At 41.8% G+C, this 25,872-nt stretch overlaps 1 protein-coding gene across 1 annotated transcript in view; it reads left to right on the top strand.

Annotated features, from left to right (window-relative positions):
- The window catches only part of abat (4-aminobutyrate aminotransferase), a 34,145-nt gene extending 11,880 nt beyond the window's left edge, over positions 1–22,265 (top strand). The window contains exons 12-15 of the mRNA XM_041817301.1: positions 1,160–1,327; positions 1,854–2,000; positions 20,701–20,812; positions 20,904–22,265. Coding sequence (XP_041673235.1) covers positions 1,160–1,327; positions 1,854–2,000; positions 20,701–20,812; positions 20,904–21,025 — 549 coding nt within the window. The 3' untranslated portion in view covers positions 21,026–22,265. The remainder of the gene's footprint in view (positions 1–1,159; positions 1,328–1,853; positions 2,001–20,700; positions 20,813–20,903) is intronic.
- Positions 22,266–25,872: the final 3,607 nt, after the last annotated feature.

Genomic DNA, 25,872 nt, shown 5'->3' with positions numbered 1-25,872 from the left:
AACTGTGTAAATCTAGAGTAACTACATGAATCTAGAGTAACTACATGAATATAGAGTAACTGTGTGAATCCAGAGTAACTACATGAATCTAGACTAACTACATGAATCTAGAGGAACTGGGTGAATCTAGAGTAACTGTATGAATCAAGAGTAACTGGGTGAATCTAGAGGAACTGTATGAATTTAGGGTAACTGTGTGAATCTAGAGTAACTGTATTAATCTAGGGTAACTGTGTGAATCTAGAGTAACTACATGAATCTAGAGTAACTGTATTAATCTAGAGTAACTGTATAAATCTAGAGTTACTGTATGGATCTAGAGTAACTGTATGAATCTAGAGTAACTGTGTGGATCTAGAGTAACTGTATGAATCTAGAGTAATTGTATGAATCTAGAGTGACTGAATGAATCTAGGGTAACTGCATCTAGAGTAACTAAATGAATCTAGAGTAACTGTGTGAATCTAGAGTAACTGTGTAAATCTAGGGTAACTGTGTGAATCTAGAGTAACTACACGAATCTAGAGTAACTGTATAAATCTAGAGTAACTGTATGAATCTAGAGTAACTACATGAATCTAAAGGAACTGGGTGAATCTAAAGGAACTGGGTGAATCTAGAGTAACTGTGTAAATCTAGGGTAACTGTGTGAATCTAGAGTAACTACATGAATCTAGAGTAACTACATGAATCTAGAGTAACTGTATAAATCTAGAGTAACTGTATGAATCTAGGGAAACTGTGTGAATCTAGAGTAACTACATGAATCTAAAGGAACTGGGTGAATCTAAAGGACCTGGGTGAATCTAGAGTAACTGTATGAACCTAGAGTTACTGTGTGAATATAGAGTAGCCGTGTGAATCTAGAGAAACTACATGAATCTAGAGTAACTACATGAATCTAGAGGAACTGTATGAATCTAGGGTAACTGTTTGAATCTAGAGTAACTATATGAATCTAGGGTTACTATATGAATCTAGAGTAACTACATGAATCTAGAGGAACTGTATGAATCTAGGGTAACTGTTTGAATCTAGAGTAACTATATGAATCTAGGGTAACTATGTGAATCTAGAGTAACTGTATGAATCTAGAGTAACTACATAAATGTTTGGTTACCAAATTATTGTTGTGATTGTGTTAATGTTTCCTCTCCAGCACGGCTGTGCGTTCCATGTGGATGAGGTTCAGACGGGGGGTGGGGCCACTGGGAAGTTCTGGGCTCATGAGCACTGGGGAATGGATGACCCTGCAGATATCGTATCTTTCAGTAAGAAGCTGCTGACCGGAGGATATTACCACAGAGACGAGCTGCAGGCTGACAAGGTCTGAATCCTAGACTTTAATCCAGAGGATGACAGTGGCATTGATTCAGTTAGTAATGCAATGACTGAAACTAAATGACTTAAACATCCAGGTCAGATGATGATCATTAACAGGTTAATAACAGACAGACATTAGTAATCAACAGTCGCTCACATGATATGCCTTAATGGGTTATTAACAGACATTAATAATCAACAGTCGATCACATGATAGGCCTAAATGGGTTAATAACAGACAGACATTAATAATCAACAGTCAATCATATGATATGCCTTAATAGGTTAATAACAGCCAGACATTAATAATCAACAGTTGATTGGCCAGGTGAAGTTCAGAGAACTTTTTCTTCTTCATATTTAAAAATCACAGTCTGCTTGTTTCTCTTCTCAGTGATGTTTGATGATATTTCAGTGATAAAGTATTAATATCTACACTATGATCATTTTTTTAAAAACACAAACATGTTTTTATTGGATGATTGATTATTGATTGTTATTAGTAACAGTATGACCCTGTTTTCTTCCAGCCGTACCGTATCTTTAATACATGGATGGGTGACCCATCAAAGAACCTGATCCTGGCTGAAGTCCTGAACGTGATCCGCAGAGAGAACCTTCTGGAGGAAGTGTCCCGTTCAGGGAAAGCTCTACTCAACGGCCTCTATGCGCTGCAGGTGAGACACTATTTATCAATCCGTTTAACTTCATCAGTAGATCTGTGTTCACCAGTAGAACTGTTCACCAGTAGAGCTGTGTTCACCAGTAGAATTGTTCACCAGTAGATCTGTGTTCACCAGTAGAACTGTGTTCACCAGTAGAACTGTGTCCACCAGTAGAACTGTTCACCAGTAGAACTGTGTTCACCAGTAAAACTGTTCATCAGTAGAACTGTGGTCACCAGTAGAACTGTTCATCAGTAGAACTGTGGTCACCAGTAGAACTGTTCACCAGTAGAACTCTTCATCAGTAGATCTGTGTTCACCAGTAGAACTGTTCACCAGTAGAATCGTTCACCAGTAGAACTGTGTTCATCAGTAGATCTGTGTTCACCAGTAGAACTCTGTTCAGCAGTAGAACTGTGTTCACCAGTAGAACTGTTCACCAGTAGAGCTGTTCACCAGTAGAGCTGTGTTCATCAGTAGAGCTGTGTTCACCAGTAGAATTGTTCACCAGTAGATCTGTGTTCACCAGTAGAACTGTGTTCACCAGTAGAACTGTTCACCAGTAGAACTGTTCATCAGTAGATCTGTGTTCACCAGTAGAACTGTTCACCAGTAGAATCGTTCACCAGTAGAACTGTGTTCATCAGTAGATCTGTGTTCACCAGTAGAACTCTGTTCAGCAGTAGAACTGTGTTCACCAGTAGAACTGTTCACCAGTAGAGCTGTTCACCAGTAGAGCTGTGTTCATCAGTAGAGCTGTGTTCACCAGTAGAATTGTTCACCAGTAGATCTGTGTTCACCAGTAGAACTGTGTTCACCAGTAGAACTGTTCACCAGTAGAACTGTGTTCACCAGTAAAACTGTTCATCAGTAGAACTGTGGTCACCAGTAGAACTGTTCATCAGTAGAACTGTGGTCACCAGTAGAACTGTTCACCAGTAGAACTCTTCATCAGTAGATCTGTGTTCACCAGTAGAACTGTTCACCAGTAGAATCGTTCACCAGTAGAACTGTGTTCATCAGTAGATCTGTGTTCACCAGTAGAACTCTGTTCAGCAGTAGAACTGTGTTCACCAGTAGAACTGTTCACCAGTAGAGCTGTTCACCAGTAGAGCTGTGTTCACCAGTAGAACTGTGTTCACCAGTAGAACTGTTTACCAGTAGAGCTGTTCAAAAGTAGAACTGTTGACCAGTAGACCTGTGTTCACCAGTAGAACTGTTCACCAGTAGAACTGTGTTTACCAGTAGAACTGTTCACCAGTAGAGCTGTTCACCAGTAGAGCTGTGTTCACCAGTAGAACTGTGTTCACCAGTAGAACTGTTTACCAGTAGAGCTGTTCAAAAGTAGAGCTGTTGACCAGTAGACCTGTGTTCACCAGTAGAACTGTGTTTACCAGTAGAACTGTGTTCACCAGTAGAACTGTTCACCAGTAGAACTGTGTTCACCAGTAGAACGGGGTTCACCAGTAGAAATGTTTACCAGTAGAAATGTGTTCACCAGTAGAACTGGATTCATCAGTAGAACTGTTCACCAGTAGAACTGTGTTCACCAGTAGAGCTGTGTTCATCATTGGAACTGTGTTCACCAGTGGAACTGTTCACCAGGAGAGCTGTTCACCAGTAGAGCTGTGTTCACCAGTAGAACTGTGTTCACCAGTAGAACTGTTCACCAGTAGAACTGTTCACCAGTAGAGCTGTTCACCAGTAGAGCTGTGTTCACCAGTAGAACTGTGTTCACCAGTAGAACTGTTTACCAGTTGAGCTGTTCAACAGTAGAACTGTTGACCAGTAGACCTGTGTTCACCAGTAGAACTGTGTTCACCAGTAGAATCGTTCACCAGTAGAACTGTGTTCATCAGTAGATCTGTGTTCACCAGTAGAACTGTGTTCACCAGTAGAATGGGGTTCACCAGTAGAAATGTTTACCAGTAGAAATGTGTTCACCAGTAGAACTGGATTCATCAGTAGAACTGTGTTCACCAGTAGAACTGTGTTCACCAGTAGAATCGTTCACCAGTAGAACTGTGTTCATCAGTAGAACTGTGTTTACCAGTAGAACTGTGTTCACCAGTAGAACTTTTCACCAGTAGAACTGTGTTCACCAGTACAACGGGGTTCACCAGTAGAAATGTTTACAAGTAGAAATGTGTTCACCAGTAGAACTGGATTCATCAGTAGAACTGTTCACCAGTAGAACTGCGTTCACCAGTAGAGCTGTGTTCATCATTGGAACTGTGTTCACCAGTGGAACTGTTCACCAGTAGAACTGTTCACCAGTAGAACTGTTCACCAGTAGAACTGTGTTCACCAGTAGAACTGTGTTCACCAGTAGAACTGTTCACCAGTAGAACTGTTCACCAGTAGAGCTGTTCACCAGTAGAGCTGTGTTCACCAGTAGAACTGTGTTCACCAGTAGAACTGTTTACCAGTTGAGCTGTTCAACAGTAGAACTGTTGACCAGTAGACCTGTGTTCATCAGTAGAACTGTGTTCACCAGTAGAACTGTGTTCACCAGTAGAATGGGGTTCACCAGTAGAAATGTTTACCAGTAGAAATGTGTTCACCAGTAGAACTGGATTCATCAGTAGAACTGTGTTCACCAGTAGAACTGTGTTCAACAGTAGAATCGTTCACCAGTAGAACTGTGTTCATCAGTAGAACTGTTTATCATTAGAACTGTGTTCATCAGTAGAACTGTTCACCAGTAGAGCTGTGTTCACCAGTAGAACTGTGTTCACCAGTAGAACTGTGTTCACCAGTAGAGCTGTGTTCATCATTGGAACTGTGTTCACCAGTGGAACTGTTCACCAGTAGAGCTGTTCACCGGTAGAACTGTGTTCACCAGTAGAACTGTGTTCACCAGTAGAATTGTTCACCAGTAGAACTGTGTTCACCAGTAGAAATGTTTACCAGTAGAATTGTGTTCACCAGTAGAACTGCGTTCATCAGTAGAACTGTTCACCTGTAGAACTGCGTTCACCAGAAGGGCTGTGTTCATCATTTGAACTGTGTTCACCAGTGGAACTGTTTACCAGTAGAACTGTGTTCACCAGTAGAACTGTTTAACATTAGAACTGAGTTCATCAGTAGAACTGTTCACCAGTCGAACTGTGTTCACCAGTAGATCTGTGTTCACCAGTAGAACTGTGTTCACCAGTAGAACTGTGTTCATCAGTAGATCTGTGTTCGCCAGTAGAATTGTTCACCAGTAGAACTGTGTTAATCAGTAGAACTGTGTTGACGGGTAGAACTGTGTTCACCAGTAGAACTGTGTTCACCAGTAGAATCGTTCACCAGTAGAACTGTGTTCACCAGTAGAGCTGTGTTCATCAGTAGAACTGTGTTCATCAGTAAAATTTTTCACCAGTAGAACTGTGTTCATCAGTAGATCTGAGTTCACCAGTAGAACTGAGTTCACCAGTAGATCTGTGTTCGTCAGTAGAACTGTGTTCACCAGTAGAGCTGTGTTCACTAGTAGAACTGTGTTAATCATTAGAACTGTGTTCACCAGTAGAACTGTGTTCACCAGTAGAACTGTGTTCACCAGTAAAATCGTTCACCAGTAGAACTGTGTTCACCAGTAGAATTGTGTTCGCCAGTAGATCTGTGTTCACCAAAAGAACTGTTCACCAGTAGAACTGTGTTCACCAGTAGAGCTGTGTTCATCATTGGAACTGTGTTCACCAGTGGAACTGTTCACCAGTAGAGCTGTTCACCAGTAGAGCTGTGTTCACCAGTAGAACTGTGTTCACCAGTAGAACTGTTCACCAGTAGAACTGTGTTTTCCAGTAGAACTGTTCACCAGTAGAGCTGCTCACCAGTAGAGCTGTGTTCACCAGTAGAACTGTGTTCACCAGTAGAACTGTTCACCAGTAGAACTGTGTTCACCAGTAGAACTGTGTTCACCAGTAGAAATGTTTACCAGTACAAATGTGTTCACCAGTAGAACTGCGTTCATCAGTAGAACTGTTCACCAGTAGAAATGTGTTCACCAGTAGAACTGTGTTCACCAGTAGATAGTTCACCAGTAGAACTGTGTTCATCAGTAGATCTGTGGTCATCATTGGAACTGTGTTCACCAGTAGAATTGTGTTCACCAGTAGAGCTGTGTTCATCAGTAGAACTGTGTTCATCAGTAAAATTTTTCACCAGTAGAACTGTATTCACCAGTAGAATCGTTCACCAGTAGAACTGTGTTCACCAGTAGAATTGTGTTCGCCAGTAGATCTGTGTTCACGAGTAGAACTGTTCACCAGTAGAACTGTGTTCACCAGTAGAAATGTTCCCCAGTAGAACTATGTTCATCAGTAGAACTGCGTTCATCAGTCGAACTGTGTTCACCAGTAGATCTGTGTTCACCAGTAGAACTGTGTTCACCAGTAGAACTGTGTTCACCCGTAGAACTGTTCACCAGTAGAACTATTTTCATCAGTAGAACTGTGTTCAGAAGTGGAACTGTGTTCACCAGTAGATCTGTGTTCACCAGTAGAATTGTGTTAATCAGTAGAACTGTGTTCACCAGTAGAACTGTGTTCACCAGTAGAATCGTTCACCAGGAGAACTGTGTTCATCAGTAGAACTGTTTATCATTAGAACTGTGTTCATCAGTAGAACTGTTCACCAGTAGAGCTGTGTTCAGCAGTAGAACTGTGTTCACCAGTAGAACTGTGTTCACCAGTAGAACTGTGTTCATCAGTAGATCTGTGTTCACCAGTAGAACTGTGTTCACCAGTAGAATTGTTGACCAGTAGAACTGTGTTCATCAGTGGATCTGTGTTCACCAGTAGAATTGTTCACCAGTAGAACTGTGTTCACCAGTAGAAATGTTTACCAGTAGAAATGTGTTCACCAGTAGAACTGTGTTCACCAGTAGAACTGTGTTCACCAGTAGAACTGTTCACCAGTAGAACTGTGTTCACCAGTAGAACTGTTCACCCGTAGAGCTGTTCACCAGTAGAGCTGTGTTCACCAGTAGAACTGTGTTCACCAGTAGAACTGTTCACCAGTAGAACTGTGTTCACCAGTAGAACTGTGTTCACCAGTAGAAATGTTTACCAGTACAAATGTGTTCACCAGTAGATCTGTGGTCATCATTGGAACTGTGTTCACCAGTAGAATTGTGTTCACCAGTAGAGCTGTGTTCATCAGTAGAACTGTGTTCATCAGTAAAATTTTTCACCAGTAGAACTGTGTTCATCAGTAGAACTGAGTTCACCAGTAGAACTGAGTTCACCAGTAGATCTGTGTTCATCATTAGAACTGTGTTCACCAGTAGAGCTGTGTTCACCAGTAGAGCTATGTTCATCATTAGAACTGTGCTCACCAGTAGAACTGTGTTCACCAGCAGAACTGTATTCACCAGTAGAATCGTTCACCAGTAGAACTGTGTTCACCAGTAGAATTGTGTTCGCCAGTAGATCTGTGTTCACCAGTAGAACTGTTCACCAGTAGAACTGTGTTCACCAGTAGAAATGTTCCCCAGTAGAACTATGTTCATCAGTAGAACTACGTTCATCAGTCGAACTGTGTTCACCAGTAGATCTGTGTTCACCAGTAGAACTGTGTTCACCAGTAGAACTGTGTTCACCCGTAGAACTGTGTTCACCCGTAGAACTGTTCACCAGTAGAACTATTTTCATCAGTAGAACTGTGTTCAGAAGTGGAACTGTGTTCACCAGTAGAGCTGTGTTTACCAGTAGAATTGTGTTAATCAGTAGAACTGTGTTCACCAGTAGAACTGTGTTCACCAGTAGAATCGTTCACCAGTAGAACTGTGTTCATCAGTAGAACTGTTTATCATTAGAACTGTGTTCATCAGTAGAACTGTTCACCAGTAGAGCTGTGTTCAGCAGTAGAACTGTGTTCACCAGTAGAACTGTGTTCACCAGTAGAACTGTGTTCATCAGTAGATCTGTGTTCACCAGTAGAACTGTGTTCACCAGTAGAATTGTTGACCAGTAGAACTGTGTTCATCAGTGGATCTGTGTTCACCAGTAGACTTGTTCACCAGTAGAACTGTGTTCACCAGTAGAAATGTTTACCAGTAGAAATGTGTTCACCAGTAGAACTGCGTTCATCAGTAGAACTGTTCACCAGTAGAACTGAGTTCACCTGTAGAACTGAGTTCACCAGTAGAATTGTGTTCGCCAGTAGATCTGTGTTCACCAGTAGAACTGTTCACCAGTAGAACTGTGTTCACCAGTAGAAATGTTCCCCAGTAGAACTATGTTCATCAGTAGAACTACGTTCATCAGTCGAACTGTGTTCACCAGTAGATCTGTGTTCACCAGTAGAACTGTGTTCACCAGTAGAACTGTGTTCACCCGTAGAACTGTGTTCACCCGTAGAACTGTTCACCAGTAGAACTATTTTCATCAGTAGAACTGTGTTCTTCAGTCGAACTGTGTTCACCAGTAGATCTGTGTTCACCAGTAGAACTGTGTTCACCAGTAGAACTGTGTTCACCCGTAGAACTGTGTTCACCCGTAGAACTGTTCACCAGTAGAACTATTTTCATCAGTAGAACTGTGTTCAGAAGTGGAACTGTGTTCACCAGTAGAGCTGTGTTTACCAGTAGAATTGTGTTAATCAGTAGAACTGTGTTCACCAGTAGAACTGTGTTCACCAGTAGAATCGTTCACCAGTAGAACTGTGTTCATCAGTAGAACTGTTTATCATTAGAACTGTGTTCATCAGTAGAACTGTTCACCAGTAGAGCTGTGTTCAGCAGTAGAACTGTGTTCACCAGTAGAACTGTGTTCATCAGTAGATCTGTGTTCACCAGTAGAACTGTGTTCACCAGTAGAATTGTTGACCAGTAGAACTGTGTTCATCAGTGGATCTGTGTTCACCAGTAGACTTGTTCACCAGTAGAACTGTGTTCACCAGTAGAAATGTTTACCAGTAGAAATGTGTTCACCAGTAGAACTGCGTTCATCAGTAGAACTGTTCACCAGTAGAACTGAGTTCACCTGTAGAACTGAGTTCACCAGTAGATCTGTGTTCATCAGTAGAACTGTGTTCACCAGTAGAGCTGTGTTCACCAGTAGAACAATGTTCATCATTAGAACTGTGTTCACCAATAGAACTGTGTTCACCAGTAGAATTGTTGACCAGTAGAACTGTGTTCATCAGTGGATCTGTGTTCACCAGTAGACTTGTTCACCAGTAGAACTGTGTTCACCAGTAGAAATGTTTACCAGTAGAAATGTGTTCACCAGTAGAACTGCGTTCATCAGTAGAACTGTTCACCAGTAGAACTGAGTTCACCTGTAGAACTGAGTTCACCAGTAGATCTGTGTTCATCAGTAGAACTGTGTTCACCAGTAGAGCTGTGTTCACCAGTAGAACTATGTTCATCATTAGAACTGTGTTCACCAATAGAACTGTGTTCACCAGTAGAACTGTGTTCACCAGTAGAATATTTCACCAGTAGAACTGTGTTCACCAGTAGAACTGTGTTCACCAGTAGAGCTGTGTTCACCAGTAGAACTATGTTCATCATTAGAACTGTGTTCACCAATAGAACTGTGTTCACCAGTAGATCTGTGTTCACGAGTAGAACTGTTCACCAGTAGAACTGTGTTCACCAGTAGAAATGTGTTCACCAGTAGAACTTTGTTCATCAGTAGAACTGCGTTCATCAGTCGAACTGTGTTCACCAGTAGATCTGTGTTCACCAGTAGAACTGTGTTCATCAGTAAAACTGTGTTCACCCGTAGAACTGTTCACCAGTAGAATTGTTCCCCAGTAGAACTGTGTTCATCAGTAGATCTGTGTTCACCAGTAGATCTGTGTTCACCAGTAGAACTGTGTTCATCAGTCGATCTGTGTTCTCCAGTAGAACTGTGTTCACCAGTAGAACTGTGTTCACCAGTAGAATCGTTCACCAGTAGAACTGTGTTCATCAGTAGATATGTGTTCACCAGTAGAGTTGTGTTCACCAGTAGAACTATGTTCATCATTAGAACTTTGTTCACCATTAGAACTGTGTTCATCATTAGAACTGTGTTCACCAGTAGAACTGTGTTCATCAATAGAAATGTTTACCAGTAGAAATGTGTTCACCAGTAGAACTGCGTTCATCAGTAGAACTGTTCACCTGTCGAACTGCGTTCACCAGTAGAGCTGTTTTCATCATTGGAACTGTGTTCACCAGTGGAACTGTTTACCAGGAGACCTGTGTCCACCAGTAGAACTGTGTTCACCAGTAGAATTGTTCACCAGTAGAACTGTGTTCATCAGTAGATCTGTGTTCACCAGTAGAATTGTTCACCAGTAGAACTGTGTTCACCAGTAGAATTGTTCTCCAGTCGAACTGTGTTCATCAGTAGATCTGGGTTCACCAGTAGATCTCTTTTCACCAGTAGAACTGTGTTCACCCGTAGAACTGTGTTAATCAGTAGAACTGTGTTCACCACCAGATCTGTGTTCACCAGTAGAATCGTGTTTGCCAGTAGATCTGTGTTCATCAGTAGAACTGTTCACCAGTAGAATTGTTCACCAGTAGAACTTTGTTCACCTGTAGAACTGTTCACCAGTAGAACTATGTTCATCAGTAGAACTGTGTTCATCAGTTGACCTGTGTTCACCAGTAGATCTGTGTTCACCAGTAGAACTGTGTTAATCAGTAGAACTGTGTTCACCAGTAGAACTGTGTTCACCAGTAGAATAGTTCACCAGTAGAACTGTGTTCATCAGGAGAACTAAGTTCACCAGTAGAACTGTGTTCATCAGTATAACTGAGTTCACCAGTAGAACTGATGAACACCAGTAGAAATGAGTTCATACGTAGAACTGTTCACCAGTAGAACTATGTTAATCATTAGAGCTGTGTTCATCAGTAGAACTGCGTTCATCAGTAGAGCTGTGTTCACCAGTAGACCTGTATTCATCAGTAGATCTGTTCACCAGTAGAACTGTGTTTACCAGTAGAGCTGTGTTCACCAGTAGAGCTGTGTTCACCCGTAGAACTGTTCACCAGTAGAACTGTGTTCACCATTAGAGCTGTGTTCACCAGTAGAGCTGTGTTCACCAGTAGAACTGTATTCATCAGTAGTTCTGTTCACCAGTAGAACTTTGTTCACCAGTAAAATTGTTCACCAGTAGAACTGTGTTCATCAGTAGAACTGAGTTTATCAGTAGAGCTGTGTTCATCAGTAGAACTGTGTTCATCAGTAGAACTGTGTTCACCAGTAGAACTGTGTTCATCAGTAAAATTTTTCACCAGTAGAACTGTGTTCATCAGTAGAACTGAGTTCACCAGTAGATCTGTTCACCAGTAGAACTGTGTTAATCAATAGAACTGTGTTCACCAGTAGAACTGTGTTCACCAGTAGAGCTGTGTTCACCAGTAGAACTGTGTTCATCAGTAGATCTGTTCACCAGTAGAACTGTGTTCATCAGTAGATCTGTGTTCACCAGTAGAGCTGTGTTCACCAGTAGAACTATGTTCATCATTAGAACTGTGTTCACCAGTAGAACTGTGTTCACCAGCAGAACTGTGTTCAACAGTAGAATCGTTCACCAGTAGAACTGTGTTCACCAGTAGAATTGTGTTCGCCAGTAGATCTGTGTTCACGAGTAGAACTGTTCACCAGTAGAACTGTGTTCACCAGTAGAAATGTTCCCCAGTAGAACTATGTTCATCAGTAGAACTGCGTTCATCAGTCGAACTGTGTTCACCAGTAGATCTGTGTTCACCAGTAGAACTGTGTTCACCAGTAGAACTGTGTTCACCCGTAGAACTGTTCACCAGTAGAACTATTTTCATCAGTAGAACTGTGTTCAGAAGTGGAACTGTGTTCACCAGTAGATCTGTGTTCACCAGTAGAACTGTGTTAATCAGTAGAATTGTGTTCACCAGTAGAACTGTGTTCACCAGTAGAATCGTTCACCAGGAGAACTGTGTTCATCAGTAGAACTGTTTATCATTAGAACTGTGTTCATCAGTAGAACTGTTCACCAGTAGAGCTGTGTTCAGCAGTAGAACTGTGTTCACCAGTAGAACTGTGTTCATCAGTCGATCTGTGTTCTCCAGTAGAACTGTGTTCACCAGTAGAACTGTGTTCATCAGTAGATCTGTGTTCACCAGTAGAACTGTGTTCACCAGTAGAATTGTTGACCAGTAGAACTGTGTTCATGAGTAGATCTGTGTTCACCAGTAGAATTGTTCACCAGTAGAACTGTGTTCACCAGTAGAATTGTCCAACAGGAGACCTGTGTTCATCAGTAGATCTGGGTTCACCAGTAGAATAGTGTTCACCAGTAGATCTGTTTTCACCAGTAAAATTGTTCACCAGTAGAACTGTGTTCACCTGTAGACCTGTGTTCACCAGTAGAACTGTGTTCACCAATAGATCTGTGTTCACCAGTAGAACTGTGTTCACCAGTAGAATTGTTCACCAGTAGAACTGTGTTCACCAGTAGAATTGTTCTCCAGTCGAACTGTGTTCATCAGTAGATCTGGGTTCACCCGTAGAACTGTTCACCAGTAGAATTGTTCACCAGTAGAACTGTCTTCATCAGCTGATCTGTGTTCACCAGTAGAATCGTGTTTGCCAGTAGATCTGTGTTCATCAGTAGAACTGTTCACCAGTAGAATTGTTCACCAGTAGAACTTTGTTCACCTGTAGAACTGTTCACCAGTAGAACTATGTTCATCAGTAGAACTGTGTTCATCAGTTGACCTGTGTTCACCAGTAGATCTTTGTTCACCAGTAGAACTGTGTTAATCAGTAGAACTGTGTTCACCAGTAGAACTGTGTTCACCAGTAGAATTGTTCACCAGTAGAACTGTGTTCATCAGGAGAACTAAGTTCACCAGTAGAACTGTGTTCATCAGTAAAATTGTTCACCAGTAGAACTGTTTTCATCAGTATAACTGAGTTCACCAGTAGAACTGATGAACACCAGTAGAAATGAGTTCATAAGTAGAACTGTTCACCAGTAGAACTATCTTCCTCAGTAGAGCTGTGTTCACCAGTACAGCTGTGTTCACCAGTAGATCTGAGTTCATCATTAGAGCTGTGTTCATCAGTAGAACTGCGTTCATCAGTAGAGCTGTGTTCACCAGTAGACCTGTATTCATCAGTAGATCTGTTCACCAGTAGAACTGTTCACCAGTAGAACTATGTTCATCAGTAGAACTGTGTTCATCAGTTGACCTGTGTTCACCAGTAGATCTTTGTTCACCAGTAGAACTGTGTTAATCAGTAGAACTGTGTTCACCAGTAGAACTGTGTTCACCAGTAGAATAGTTCACCAGTAGAACTGTGTTCATCAGTAAAATTGTTCACCAGTAGAACTGAGTTCATCAGTATAACTGAGTTCACCAGTAGAACTGATGAACACCAGTAGAAATGAGTTCATAAGTAGAACTGTTCACCAGTAGAACTATCTTCATCAGTAGAGCTGTGTTCACCAGTAGAGCTGTGTTCACCAGTAGATCTGAGTTCATCATTAGAGCTGTGTTCATCAGTAGAACTGCGTTCATCAGTAGAGCTGTGTTCACCAGTAGACCTGTATTCATCAGTAGATCTGTTCACCAGTAGAACTGTGTTTACCAGTAGAGCTGTGTTCACCAGTAGAGCTGTGTTCACCCGTAGAACTGTATTCATTAGTAGAGCTGTTCACCAGTAGAACTGTGTTCACCATTAGAGCTGTGTTCACCAGTAGAGCTGTGTTCACCAGTAGATCTGTTCACCAGTAGAACTTTGTTCACCAGTAAAATTGTTCACCAGTAGAACTGTGTTCATCAGTAGAACTGAGTTTATCAGTAGAGCTGTGTTCATCAGTAGAACTGTGTTCATCAGTAGAGCTGAGTTCACCAGTAGAACTGAGTTCACCAGTAGATCTGTGTTCATCAGTAGAACTGTGTTCACCAGTAGAGCTGTGTTTACCAGTAGAACTGTGTTCATCAGTAGATCTGTTCACCAGTAGAACTGTGTTCATCAGTAGATCTGTGTTCACCTGTAGAATTGTTCACCAGTAGAATTGTTTTCACCAGTAGAATTGTGTTCACCAGTAGAACTGTGTTCATCAGTAGATCTGTGTTCACCAGTAGAACTGTGTTCACCAGTAGAATTGTTCACCAGTAGAACTGTGTTCATCAGTAGATCTGTGTTCACCAGTAAAATTGTTCTCCAGTAGAACTGTGTTCATCAGTAGATCTGGGTTCACCAGTAGATCTCTTTTCACCAGTAGAACTGTCTTCATCAGTAGATTTGTGTTCACCATTAGAATTGTGTTTGCCAGTAGAACTGTTCATGAGTAGAATTGTTCACCAGTAGAACTGTGTTCACCTGTAGAACTATTCACCAGTAGAACTATGTTAATCAGTAGAACTGTGTTCATCAATGGAACTGTGTTCACCAGTAGATCTGTGTTCACCAGTAGAACTGTGTTAATCAATAGAACTGTGTTCACCAGTAGAACTGTGTTCACCAGTAGAATCGTTCACCAGTAGAACTGTGTTCACCAGTAGAATTGTTCACCAGTAGAATTGTTCACCAGTAGAACTGTGTTCATCAGTAGAACTGAGTTCATCAGTAGAACTGAGTTCATCATTAGAACTGTGTTCATCAGTAGAACTGTGTTCATCAGTAGACCTGTATTCATCAGTAGATCTTCTCACCAGTAGAACTGTGTTCACCAGTAGAGCTGTGTTCATCAGTAGAGCTGTGTTCACCAGTAGACCTGTATTCATCAGTAGATCTGTTCACCAGTAGAACTGTTCACCAGTAGAACTATGTTCATCAGTAGAACTGTGTTCATCAGTTGACCTGTGTTCACCAGTAGATCTTTGTTCACCAGTAGAATTGTTCACCAGTCGAACTGTGTTCACCAGTAGAATTGTGTTCACCAGTAGAACTGTGTTCATCAGTAGAACTGTGTTCATCAGTAGATCTGTGTTCACCAGTAGAATTGTTCATTAGTAGAACTGTGTTCACCAGTAGAATCGTTCACCAGTAGACCTGTGTTCATCAGTAGAACTGTGTTCACCAGTAGAACTGTGTCCATCAGTAGAACTGTGTTCATCAGTAGATCTGTGTTCACCAGTAGAATTGTTCACTAGTAGAACTGTGTTCACCAGAAAAACTGTTCACCAGTAGACCTCTTTTCAGCAGTAGAACTGTGTTCACCAGTAGAACTGTTCACCAGTAGAGCTGTTCACCAGTAGAGCTGTGTTCACCAGTAGAACTGTGTTCACCAGTAGAACTGTTCACCAGTAGAGCTGTTCAACAGTAGAACTGTTCACCAGTAGACCTGTGTTCACCAGTAGAACTGTTCATCAGTAGAACTGTTTTTACCAGTAGAACTGTGTTCACCAGTAGAACTGTTCACCAGTAGAACTGTGTTCACCAGTAGAACTGTATTCACCAGTGGAATTGTGTTCACTAGTAGAAATGTGTTCACCAGTAGAACTGCATTCATCAGTAGAACTGTTCACCAGTGGAACTGCGTTCACCAGTAGAGCTGTGGTCATCATTGGAACTGTGTTCACCAGTAGAACTGTTTACCAGGAGACCTGTGTTGACCAGTAGAACTGTGTTCATCAGTAAAATTGTTCACCAGTAGAACTGTGTTCATCAGTAGAACTGTTTAACATTAGAACTGAGTTCATCAGTAGAACTGAGTTCACCAGTAGAGCTGTGTTCATCAGTAGAACTGTGTTCATCAGTAGAACTGAGTTTACCAGTAGAACTGTGTTCACCAGTGGAATTGTGTTCACCAGTAGAACTGTGTTCACCAGTAGAACTGTGTTCACCAGTAGAACTGTGTTCATCAGTAGATCTGTGTTCACCAGTAGAACTGTGTTCACCAGTAGAATTGTTCACCAGTAGAACTGTTTTCATCAGTAGGTCTGTGTTCACCAGTAGAACTGTGTTCACCAGTAGAAATGTTTATCAGTAGAAATGTGTTCACCAGTAGAACTGCATTCATCAGTAGAACTGTTCACCAGTGGAACTGCGTTCATCAGTAGAGCTGTGGTCATCATTGGAACTGTGTTCACCAGTAGAACTGTTTACCAGGAGACCTGTGTTGACCAGTAGAACTGTGTTCATCAGTAAAATTGTTCACCAGTAGAACTGAGTTCATCAGTAGAACCTTTCACCAGTAGAGCTGTGTTCACCAGTAGAACTGTGTTCACCAGTGGAATTGTGTTCACCAGTAGAACTGTGTTCACCAGTAGAACTCTGTTCATCAGTAGACCTGTGTTCACCAGTAGAACTGTGTCCACCAGTAGAATTGTTCACCAGTAGAACCTTGTTAATCAGTAGAACTGTGTTCACCAGTAGAACTGTGTTCACCAGTAGAATCGTTCACCAGTAGAACTGTGTTCATCAGTAGAACTGAGTTCACCAGTAGATCTGTGTTCATCAGTAAAATTGTTTACCAGTAGAACTGTGTTCACCAGTAGAATTGTTCACCAGTAGAACTGTGTTAATCAGAAGAACTGTGTTCACCAGTAGAACTGTGTTCACCATTAGAACTTTGTTCACCAGTAGAATCGTTCACCAGTAGAACTGTGTTCATCAGTAGATCTGTGTTCACCAGTAGAATCGTTCACCAGTAGAGCTGTGTTCACCAGTAGAACTGTGTTCACCAGTAGAATTGTTTACCAGTAGAGCTGTTCAAAAGTAGAACTGTTGACCAGTAGACCTGTGTTCACCAGTAGAACTGTTCACCAGTAGAACTGTGTTCATCAGGAGAACTGAGTTCACCAGTAGAACTGTGTTCACCAGTAGAACTGAGGTCACCAGTAGAGCTGTGGTCACCAGTAGATCTGTGTTCATCAGTAGATCTGTGTTCATCAGTAGAACTGTGTTCACCAGTAGAGCTGTGTTCACCAGTAGAGCTGTGTTCACCACTAGAACTGTGTTCACCAGTAGAACTGTGTTCACCAGTAGAACTGTGTTCACCAGTAGAGCTGTGTTCACCAGTAGAACTCTGTCATCAGTAGATCTGTTCACCACTAGAACTGTGTTTAACAGTAGAGCTGTGTTCATCATTAGAACTGTGTTCACCAGTAGAACTGAGTTCACCAGTAGAACTGTGTTCACCAGTAACACTTTTCACCGGTAGAACTGAGTTCACCAGTAAAACTTTTCACCAGTAGAACTGAGTTCATCAGTAGAACTGTGTTCACCAGTAGAACTGTGTTCATCAGTAGAACTGAGTTCACCAGTAGAACTGTGTTCACCAGTAACACTTTTCACCAGTAGAACTGTGTTTACTAGTAGAACTTTTCACCAGTAGAACTGAGTTCACCAGTAAAACTTTTCACCAGTAGAACTGAGTTCATCAGTAGAACTGTGTTCACCAGTAGAACTGAGTTCATCAGTAGAACTGTGTTTACCAGTAGAACTGTTCACCAGTAACACTTTTCACCAGTAGAACTGTGTTTACCAGTAGAACTTTTCACCAGTAGAACTGAGTTCATCAGTAGAATCGTTCGCCAGTAGAACTGTGTTCACCAGTAAAACTTTTCACCAGTAGAACTGAGTTCACCAGTAGAATTGTTCACCAGTAGAACTGTGTTAATCAGAAGAACTGTGTTCACCAGTAGAACTGTGTTCACCATTAGAACTTTGTTCACCAGTAGAATCGTTCACCAGTAGAACTGTGTTCATCAGTAGATCTGTGTTCACCAGTAGAATCGTTCACCAGTAGAGCTGTGTTCACCAGTAGAACTGTGTTCACCAGTAGAATTGTTTACCAGTAGAGCTGTTCAAAAGTAGAACTGTTGACCAGTAGACCTGTGTTCACCAGTAGAACTGTTCACCAGTAGAACTGTGTTCATCAGGAGAACTGAGTTCACCAGTAGAACTGTGTTCACCAGTAGAACTGAGGTCACCAGTAGAGCTGTGGTCACCAGTAGATCTGTGTTCATCAGTAGATCTGTGTTCATCAGTAGAACTGTGTTCACCAGTAGAGCTGTGTTCACCAGTAGAGCTGTGTTCACCACTAGAACTGTGTTCACCAGTAGAACTGTGTTCACCAGTAGAACTGTGTTCACCAGTAGAGCTGTGTTCACCAGTAGAACTCTGTCATCAGTAGATCTGTTCACCACTAGAACTGTGTTTAACAGTAGAGCTGTGTTCATCATTAGAACTGTGTTCACCAGTAGAACTGAGTTCACCAGTAGAACTGTGTTCACCAGTAACACTTTTCACTGGTAGAACTGAGTTCACCAGTAAAACTTTTCACCAGTAGAACTGAGTTCATCAGTAGAACTGTGTTCACCAGTAGAACTGTGTTCATCAGTAGAACTGAGTTCACCAGTAGAACTGTGTTCACCAGTAACACTTTTCACCAGTAGAACTGTGTTTACTAGTAGAACTTTTCACCAGTAGAACTGAGTTCACCAGTAAAACTTTTCACCAGTAGAACTGAGTTCATCAGTAGAACTGTGTTCACCAGTAGAACTGTGTTCATCAGTAGAACTGAGTTCACCAGTAGAACTGTGTTCACCAGTAACACTTTTCACCAGTAGAACTGTGTTTACCAGTAGAACTTTTCACCAGTAGAACTGAGTTCATCAGTAGAATCGTTCGCCAGTAGAACTGTGTTCACCAGTAAAACTTTTCACCAGTAGAACTGAGTTCACCAGTAGAATTGTTCACCAGTAGAACTGTGTTAATCAGAAGAACTGTGTTCACCAGTAGAACTGTGTTCACCATTAGAACTTTGTTCACCAGTAGAATCGTTCACCAGTAGAACTGTGTTCATCAGTAGATCTGTGTTCACCAGTAGAATCGTTCACCAGTAGAGCTGTGTTCACCAGTAGAACTGTGTTCACCAGTAGAATTGTTTACCAGTAGAGCTGTTCAAAAGTAGAACTGTTGACCAGTAGACCTGTGTTCACCAGTAGAACTGTTCACCAGTAGAACTGTGTTCATCAGGAGAACTGAGTTCACCAGTAGAACTGTGTTCACCAGTAGAACTGAGGTCACCAGTAGAGCTGTGGTCACCAGTAGATCTGTGTTCATCAGTAGATCTGTGTTCATCAGTAGAACTGTGTTCACCAGTAGAGCTGTGTTCACCAGTAGAGCTGTGTTCACCACTAGAACTGTGTTCACCAGTAGAACTGTGTTCACCAGTAGAACTGTGTTCACCAGTAGAGCTGTGTTCACCAGTAGAACTCTGTCATCAGTAGATCTGTTCACCACTAGAACTGTGTTTAACAGTAGAGCTGTGTTCATCATTAGAACTGTGTTCACCAGTAGAACTGAGTTCACCAGTAGAACTGTGTTCACCAGTAACACTTTTCACCGGTAGAACTGAGTTCACCAGTAAAACTTTTCACCAGTAGAACTGAGTTCATCAGTAGAACTGTGTTCACCAGTAGAACTGTGTTCATCAGTAGAACTGAGTTCACCAGTAGAACTGTGTTCACCAGTAACACTTTTCACCAGTAGAACTGTGTTTACCAGTAGAACTTTTCACCAGTAGAACTGAGTTCATCAGTAGAATCGTTCGCCAGTAGAACTGTGTTCACCAGTAAAACTTTTCACCAGTAGAACTGAGTTCATCAGTAGAACTGTGTTTACCAGTAGAACTGTTCACCAGTAGAGCTGTTCACCAGTAGAGCTGTGTTCACCAGTAGACCTGTTCACCAGTAGAGCTGTTCAACAGTAGAACTGTTCACCAGTAGAACTGTGTTCACCAGTAGACATGTTCACCAGTAGAACTTTGTTCACCAGTAGAACTGTTCACCAGTAGAACTGTTCACCAGTAGAACTGTGTTCACCAGTAGAACTGTGTTCATCAGTAGAACTGTTCACCAGTAGAACTGTGTTCACCAGTAGAGCTGTGTTCATCAGTAGAACTGTTTACCAGGAGAACTGAGTTCACCAGTAAAACTTTTCACCAGTAGAACTGAGGTCATCAGTAGAACTGTGTTCACCAGTAGAACTGTGTTCACCAGTAAAACTTTTCACCAGTAGAACTGAGTTCATCAGTAGAACTGTGTTTACCAGTAGAACTGTGTTCACCAGTAGAACTGTTCACCAGTAGAGCTGTTCACCAGTAGAGCTGTGTTCACCAGTAGACCTGTTCACCAGTAGAGCTGTTCAACAGTAGAACTGTTCACCAGTAGAACTTTGTTCACCAGTAGACATGTTCACCAGTAGAACTGTGTTCACCAGTAGAACTGTGTTCACCAGTAGAACTGTGTTCATCAGTAGAACTGTTCACCAGTAGAGCTGCGTTCACCAGTAGAGCTGTGTTCATCAGTAGAACTGTTTACCAGGAGAACTGTGTTCACCAGTAGAACTGTGTTCACCAGTAGACCTGTTAATCAGTAGAACTTTGTTCACCAGTAGAACTGTTTACCAGTACAACTGTGTTCATCAGTAGAACTGTTCACCAGTCTAACTGTGTTCACCAGTAGTAGCTGTCTCTGCTGGTCTCTGTTGGTTATGTTGGTCTCTCTCTTTTGGTCTCTGCTGGTCTCTGCCTGTCTCTGCCTGTCTCTGCTGGTCTCTGTTGGTCTCTGTTGGTCTCTGCTTGTCTCTGATGGTCTTTGTTGGTCTCTGCTTGTCTCTGCTGGTCTCTGTTGGTCTCTGTTGGTCTCTGCTTGTCTCTGCTGGTCTCTGTTGGTCACTGCTTGTCTCTGCTGGTCTCTGCTTGTCTTTGCTGGTCTCTGTTGGTCTCTGCTTGTCTCTGATTGTGTCTGTTGACTCTAATTGTCTGGGTTTGTCCTCAGGCTCAATACCCCTCCATTCTTAGCCGAGCTCGGGGACAGGGAACCTTCTGTGCCATTGATATCTGTGACGATGCCACACGCAGCAGTCTGCTCACCAAGGCCAGAGACAAAGGTACAAGAAACACTACTAATCAGAGATCACTAACATGAATGATACAAGGTTTGAGTGGTCATTGTCATGGCAACATCTCTTTGATTGACAGGTGTCCTCCTGGGTGGCTGTGGGGACCGGTCTATCCGGTTCCGTCCAGCCCTGGTCTTTAAGGAGGACCACGTCCACATGTTCCTGAACATCTTCAATGACGTGTTGGCCCAGCACAAATAAGATCCGCCCACTGACCTCCTGATTGGATCGCACACTGTCAGCTGTTTACAGGTCCAGGACCAAGACTCCATCAATCCGACCAATCAACATCAACCTCATTTCATCATCTACTCAGAGAACCAATCAGAGAGCAGCTGGTCCGTGTGCTGTTCAAGAGATCAACAGTGAGCTTAAAAATACAAGACATTATATAACTAACAAAGATAAAAATGAATAATAATATTAAAATTAACAATGTAAACGCTGTAATAAATATCATTGTTTGACTGACATCAGCGTAAATGTGGAGAAGGTTGCAGAGCTCAACAGACTCTGAGGTAAAAACCTCCTTTCATTTCTCCACTGTAGATCTGAATCTGACCACATATAATAATAATAACAGAGATAAGAGCATCAGGGTTAGTGAGGGGAGAGGTGCCCCTGTAGGTCCTCAAAAGGCCTAAACCAGGTTTTTAAATCCAAGGTCATTAAAGGTTTTTCAACTCAATTCCACCTTAAATTTGGGAAAACACTGATTTAAACACTTCTGGATCCGCTGTCTCTAGTATCAATCAGCTGTTTCTATTCTGGATCATCTGTCTCTAGACTGAATCAGCTGTTTCTAGCCTGGATCAGCTGGTTTAGAGCTGTTTCTTGTCTGGATCAGCTGTCTCTAGTCTGAATCAGATGTTTCTAGTCTGGATCAGCTGGTTTGGAGCTGTTTCTAGTCTGGATCAGCTGTCTCTAGTCTGGATCAGCTGTCTCTAGTCTGAATCAGCTGTTTCTAGTCTGAATCAGCTGTTTTTAGTCTGGATCAGCTGTTTCTAGTCTGAATCAGCTGTCTCTAGTCTGGATCAGCTGTCTCTAGTCTGAATCAGCTGTTTCTAGTCTGAATCAGCTGTTTTTAGTCTGGATCAGCTGTTTCTAGTCTGAATCAGCTGTTTCTAGTCTGAATCAGCTGTCTCTAGTCTGGATCAGCTGTTTCTAGTCTGAATCAGCTGTCTCTAGTCTGGATCAGCTGTTTCTAGTCTGAATCAGCTGTTTCTAGTCTGAATCAGCTGTCTCTAGTCTGGATCAGCTGTCTCTAGTCTGGATCAGCTGTCTCTAGTCTGAATCAGCTGTTTCTAGTCTGAATCAGCTGTCTCTAGTCTGGATCAGCTGTCTCTAGTCTGAATCAGCTGTTTCTAGTCTGAATCAGCTGTTTTTAGTCTGGATCAGCTGTTTCTAGTCTGAATCAGCTGTTTCTAGTCTGAATCAGCTGTTTCTAGTCTGAATCAGCTGTTTTTAGTCTGGATCAGCTGTTTCTAGTCTGAATCAGCTGTTTCTAGTCTGAATCAGCTGTCTCTAGTCTGGATCAGCTGTTTCTAGTCTGAATCAGCTGTCTCTAGTCTGGATCAGCTGTCTCTAGTCTGAATCAGCTGTTTCTAGTCTGGATCAGCTGTCTCTAGTCTGAATCAGCTGTTTCTAGTCTGGATCAGCTGTCTCTAGTCTGAATCAGCTGTTTCTAGTCTGGATCAGCTGTCTCTAGTCCTGAGTTTTTAGGTAGTCCATTGTCTTGGTTCATGGTTTAAAGCTGCAGATTCAGGACTCTGAATCATATGTGGAGGATCTAAATGGGGATGTTTACCTCAGGACCCGGCCCTCTAGGCGGCCCCTGTTGAGCTGTGGGGCAGGTGTAGCTGTAGGCCCCAGGTAGGGAAGGTGTGACCTCACATTGTTAGCACACGGGCTGGTTTACAACCTCTGAGAGAGCGGCTCTACACGTGGGACTGGCTCTGCTGGACTGGACTGGACTCTCTGGTTTTAGATTCTGGTCTCTGTTGCAGTCCGTGCTCTGATGGTTGCCCCATGAAGGTTGGGCTCGTACCCAGGTCTCAGCCAGGAGACTTGGTCTGGAGGCAAGGAGACAGAATCCTCCTGACAGGAACCAGAGAGGAAGACCATCAGGGGTTTGATGCTTACGTAGGACGTCCCACTGATGACAATACTTCCTGACCAATCAGAGCCTCCCCAGGAGATACAGAAACAAGAACCAGGCACCACGAACAAGGGCCAGATACTGGCACCTAGGACCAGATTTCTTTATTGATCCAGTGATCCTTGATGGACATTAAAATCAGAGTAGAGTCCAAACCAGCTGAGCCAGTTCCATGAGGTGTAAACACTCTAAAGAACACTCAAACATCACTGCATGACCCTGAAAACTCTCAGTCTGACAGACTGTAGCACCCCCTGGTGGTCACTGATGGTGGTTTAACCCTCACACTCATAAATATTCTCAGTCTGACGGACTGTAGCGCCCCCTAGTGGGTGCCTTGTTAACAAAACCAGCCTGCATGTCCATCCAGCTCCTCGTTCTGCTTCTGACTGTTATGTTGCGTTTTTTTTTAGGAATGACTCTGAAATGTTTGAGCCCAGAAAAATGTGAAACTCTAGCAGACCATAAAAATGTCATAGATGATTTAGTGCCTGCATGTTACATGACTGTGCTTATTTTAACTTCTCTAGTCTGAACGCATCTGTAGAGTGCCATATCAGGTACCAGGATTAACTCTACTGTCAGGATGTTCATGAAACCAGGTCTTAGAGCTGATACCAGGTCATGACTCTACACTCTTAGAGCTGATACCAGGTCATGACTCTACACTCTTAGAGCTGATACCAGGTCATGACTCTACACTCTTAGAGCTGATACCAGGTCATGACTCTACACTCTTATAGCTGATACCAGGTCATGACTCCACAGTCTTAGAGCTGATACCAGGTCATGACTCTACACTCTTATAGCTGATACCAGGTCATGACTCTACACTCTTAGAGCTGATACCAGGTCATGACTCCACACTCTTATAGCTGATACCAGGGGATATTTTTAATGATTTAAAGTTTAATGATCAATGGAGTCAGAGAGACATGTACCTTACAGATGCATACATTAAAAACAGAGAGGTAAACCATCGACTTCTCTCCTCTACAAAGGTCTCCCAAAGTTTCTGCATGATAGGAGATTAATGGTTGATTATTGAGGTTAATCATGGAGGTTAATTGAACTCTTAATGAGGTGAACTCTAGCTAAAGTGCACCTCCTCTCTCTCCAGCCTCTCTAGCTCCACTAGCTCCTCTCAGTCTGATAAATGTTGACTACAGTTTAGGTGCAGTTTAGACGGAGTCACTGTGCTATTAGACAGATTTCTACTGAAGTGTAATCCTGGTATCAACCTGAAATATTTCCTGAATTGTAAATATGTTTTTTTGTTATTGTTATTTTTAAACTGCCCTTCTTTTTATTTGTTTTTGTTCAAACTACGGCTGCCCCAAAGGACAAAACACATACAGACATGAAAAAGCACAAATGTGATAGAAACGCACTTCAAATCTGAATCACTACTGACTCAACCTTTAACACAGACACAGTCAGCACACAATGATTAAAGATGTTTAGTTTCAGTGTTTTATTAGATATGTTTGATTTAATCTGAAAGAGACCATGCTAAATAGATTCTGTTATTATTTCATCTGAGGCCACATTTAATATCTATTTAATTTAGACATTTTTATTTCATATATTTTATTTAAACATTTTAATCAAATATATTCAATTTAAACATTTAGATTAAATATGTTTAATTTAAACATTTGAATTAAATGTGTGTAATTTAAACACTTTTGTTAAATATATTTAATGTAAATGTTTTTATTTCATCATATTTTGAATCCTATTTAATCAAACCTGTTTAATTGAAAGCATGGGTTGAATACGGCATCCTTTTTTCCTGGTTCTCATCTGAATCTGTTGCTCTGTGATTGGCTGAATGTTCATGGAGCTCAGACAGATGTTAGAATGTGTAGCAGCTCATTAATAGGATATATCTATAAATCTATTCTGTATATGAAGACGTCTTTTTACATCCTGTTCAGAGGTAATATTCAGTCCTGTAAAATAATCGATCAGTTTGTGTATTGATAATGTGAATATGAATAATCTACTGATTTATTAACGGTAGCAGTATGAAGGATGGAGGTGAGGACAACAGTGCCTGTTTGTGTCTTTGTTGTGGGTCAGTATTAACCTGCTGTAGTCCATCACCACCTCGTTAACCTCGTTAACTGTTGCACTCGTTAGCAGACGTAGAGGATTATTGATGTGATTATTTTAGAGCTCTAACTGTTGTAAACTCTTCTGTCCATGTACTGTGATCAATAAAATAATCAACTTTTCACTAAACAACTGAGTCATTCCGACCATCACACCTGTAGAGATCTAGACAGGTGGGTTCAGCGGGGGCTAGGGGTCACAGAGGGCCTCAAGGCTTAAAGGTGAGCATCTGAAGAGACATAAATCATTAGAATGAGTATTTAGAGCATCAGTCAGGTCCCTAGAGTCTGGCCCCATCCATGGATTCAACTCAGACTTCAGAGAACAGCATGGATCTGTTATCATAGAGTCATCTAGATAGATCCTAGACAATCACCAAACGTGTGTTTTATAGTGAGCTACACTGGAATAAAATCCTGTCAGCTGATATTTTTCCATATAGAGTTTTAATTATTATTATTATTTTATAATCGAAATAATCAATTATTCCAATTCCAGAACCTGTGCCTCTGAAAGTGGCTGCAAAGTTTGGTGTCTCTTAAAGGTGCAGTGTGTAAAAATGGGACTATCAACATCTAACAGTCAATTCTGGAGTGTGATGCTCATTTCTCTGGTGATAACTGTGGGAACCAGTAAAGTTTAAAAATCAGTCCATGCTTAAATGTTATTTGGTTCCCTCTATGGTGCCATAGAAACAGGCAAAATGCAAAAATCCAAGATGGCAGCTTCCTTGGAGGGGACCCTCCCTATGTATGAATAAAAGGCTTATTCT

Source organism: Cheilinus undulatus, linkage group 21 (genome assembly GCF_018320785.1).
Source record: "Cheilinus undulatus linkage group 21, ASM1832078v1, whole genome shotgun sequence".
NCBI lineage: Eukaryota > Metazoa > Chordata > Actinopteri > Labriformes > Labridae > Cheilinus > Cheilinus undulatus.
This window is presented reverse-complemented; position numbering and strand designations above follow the sequence as displayed.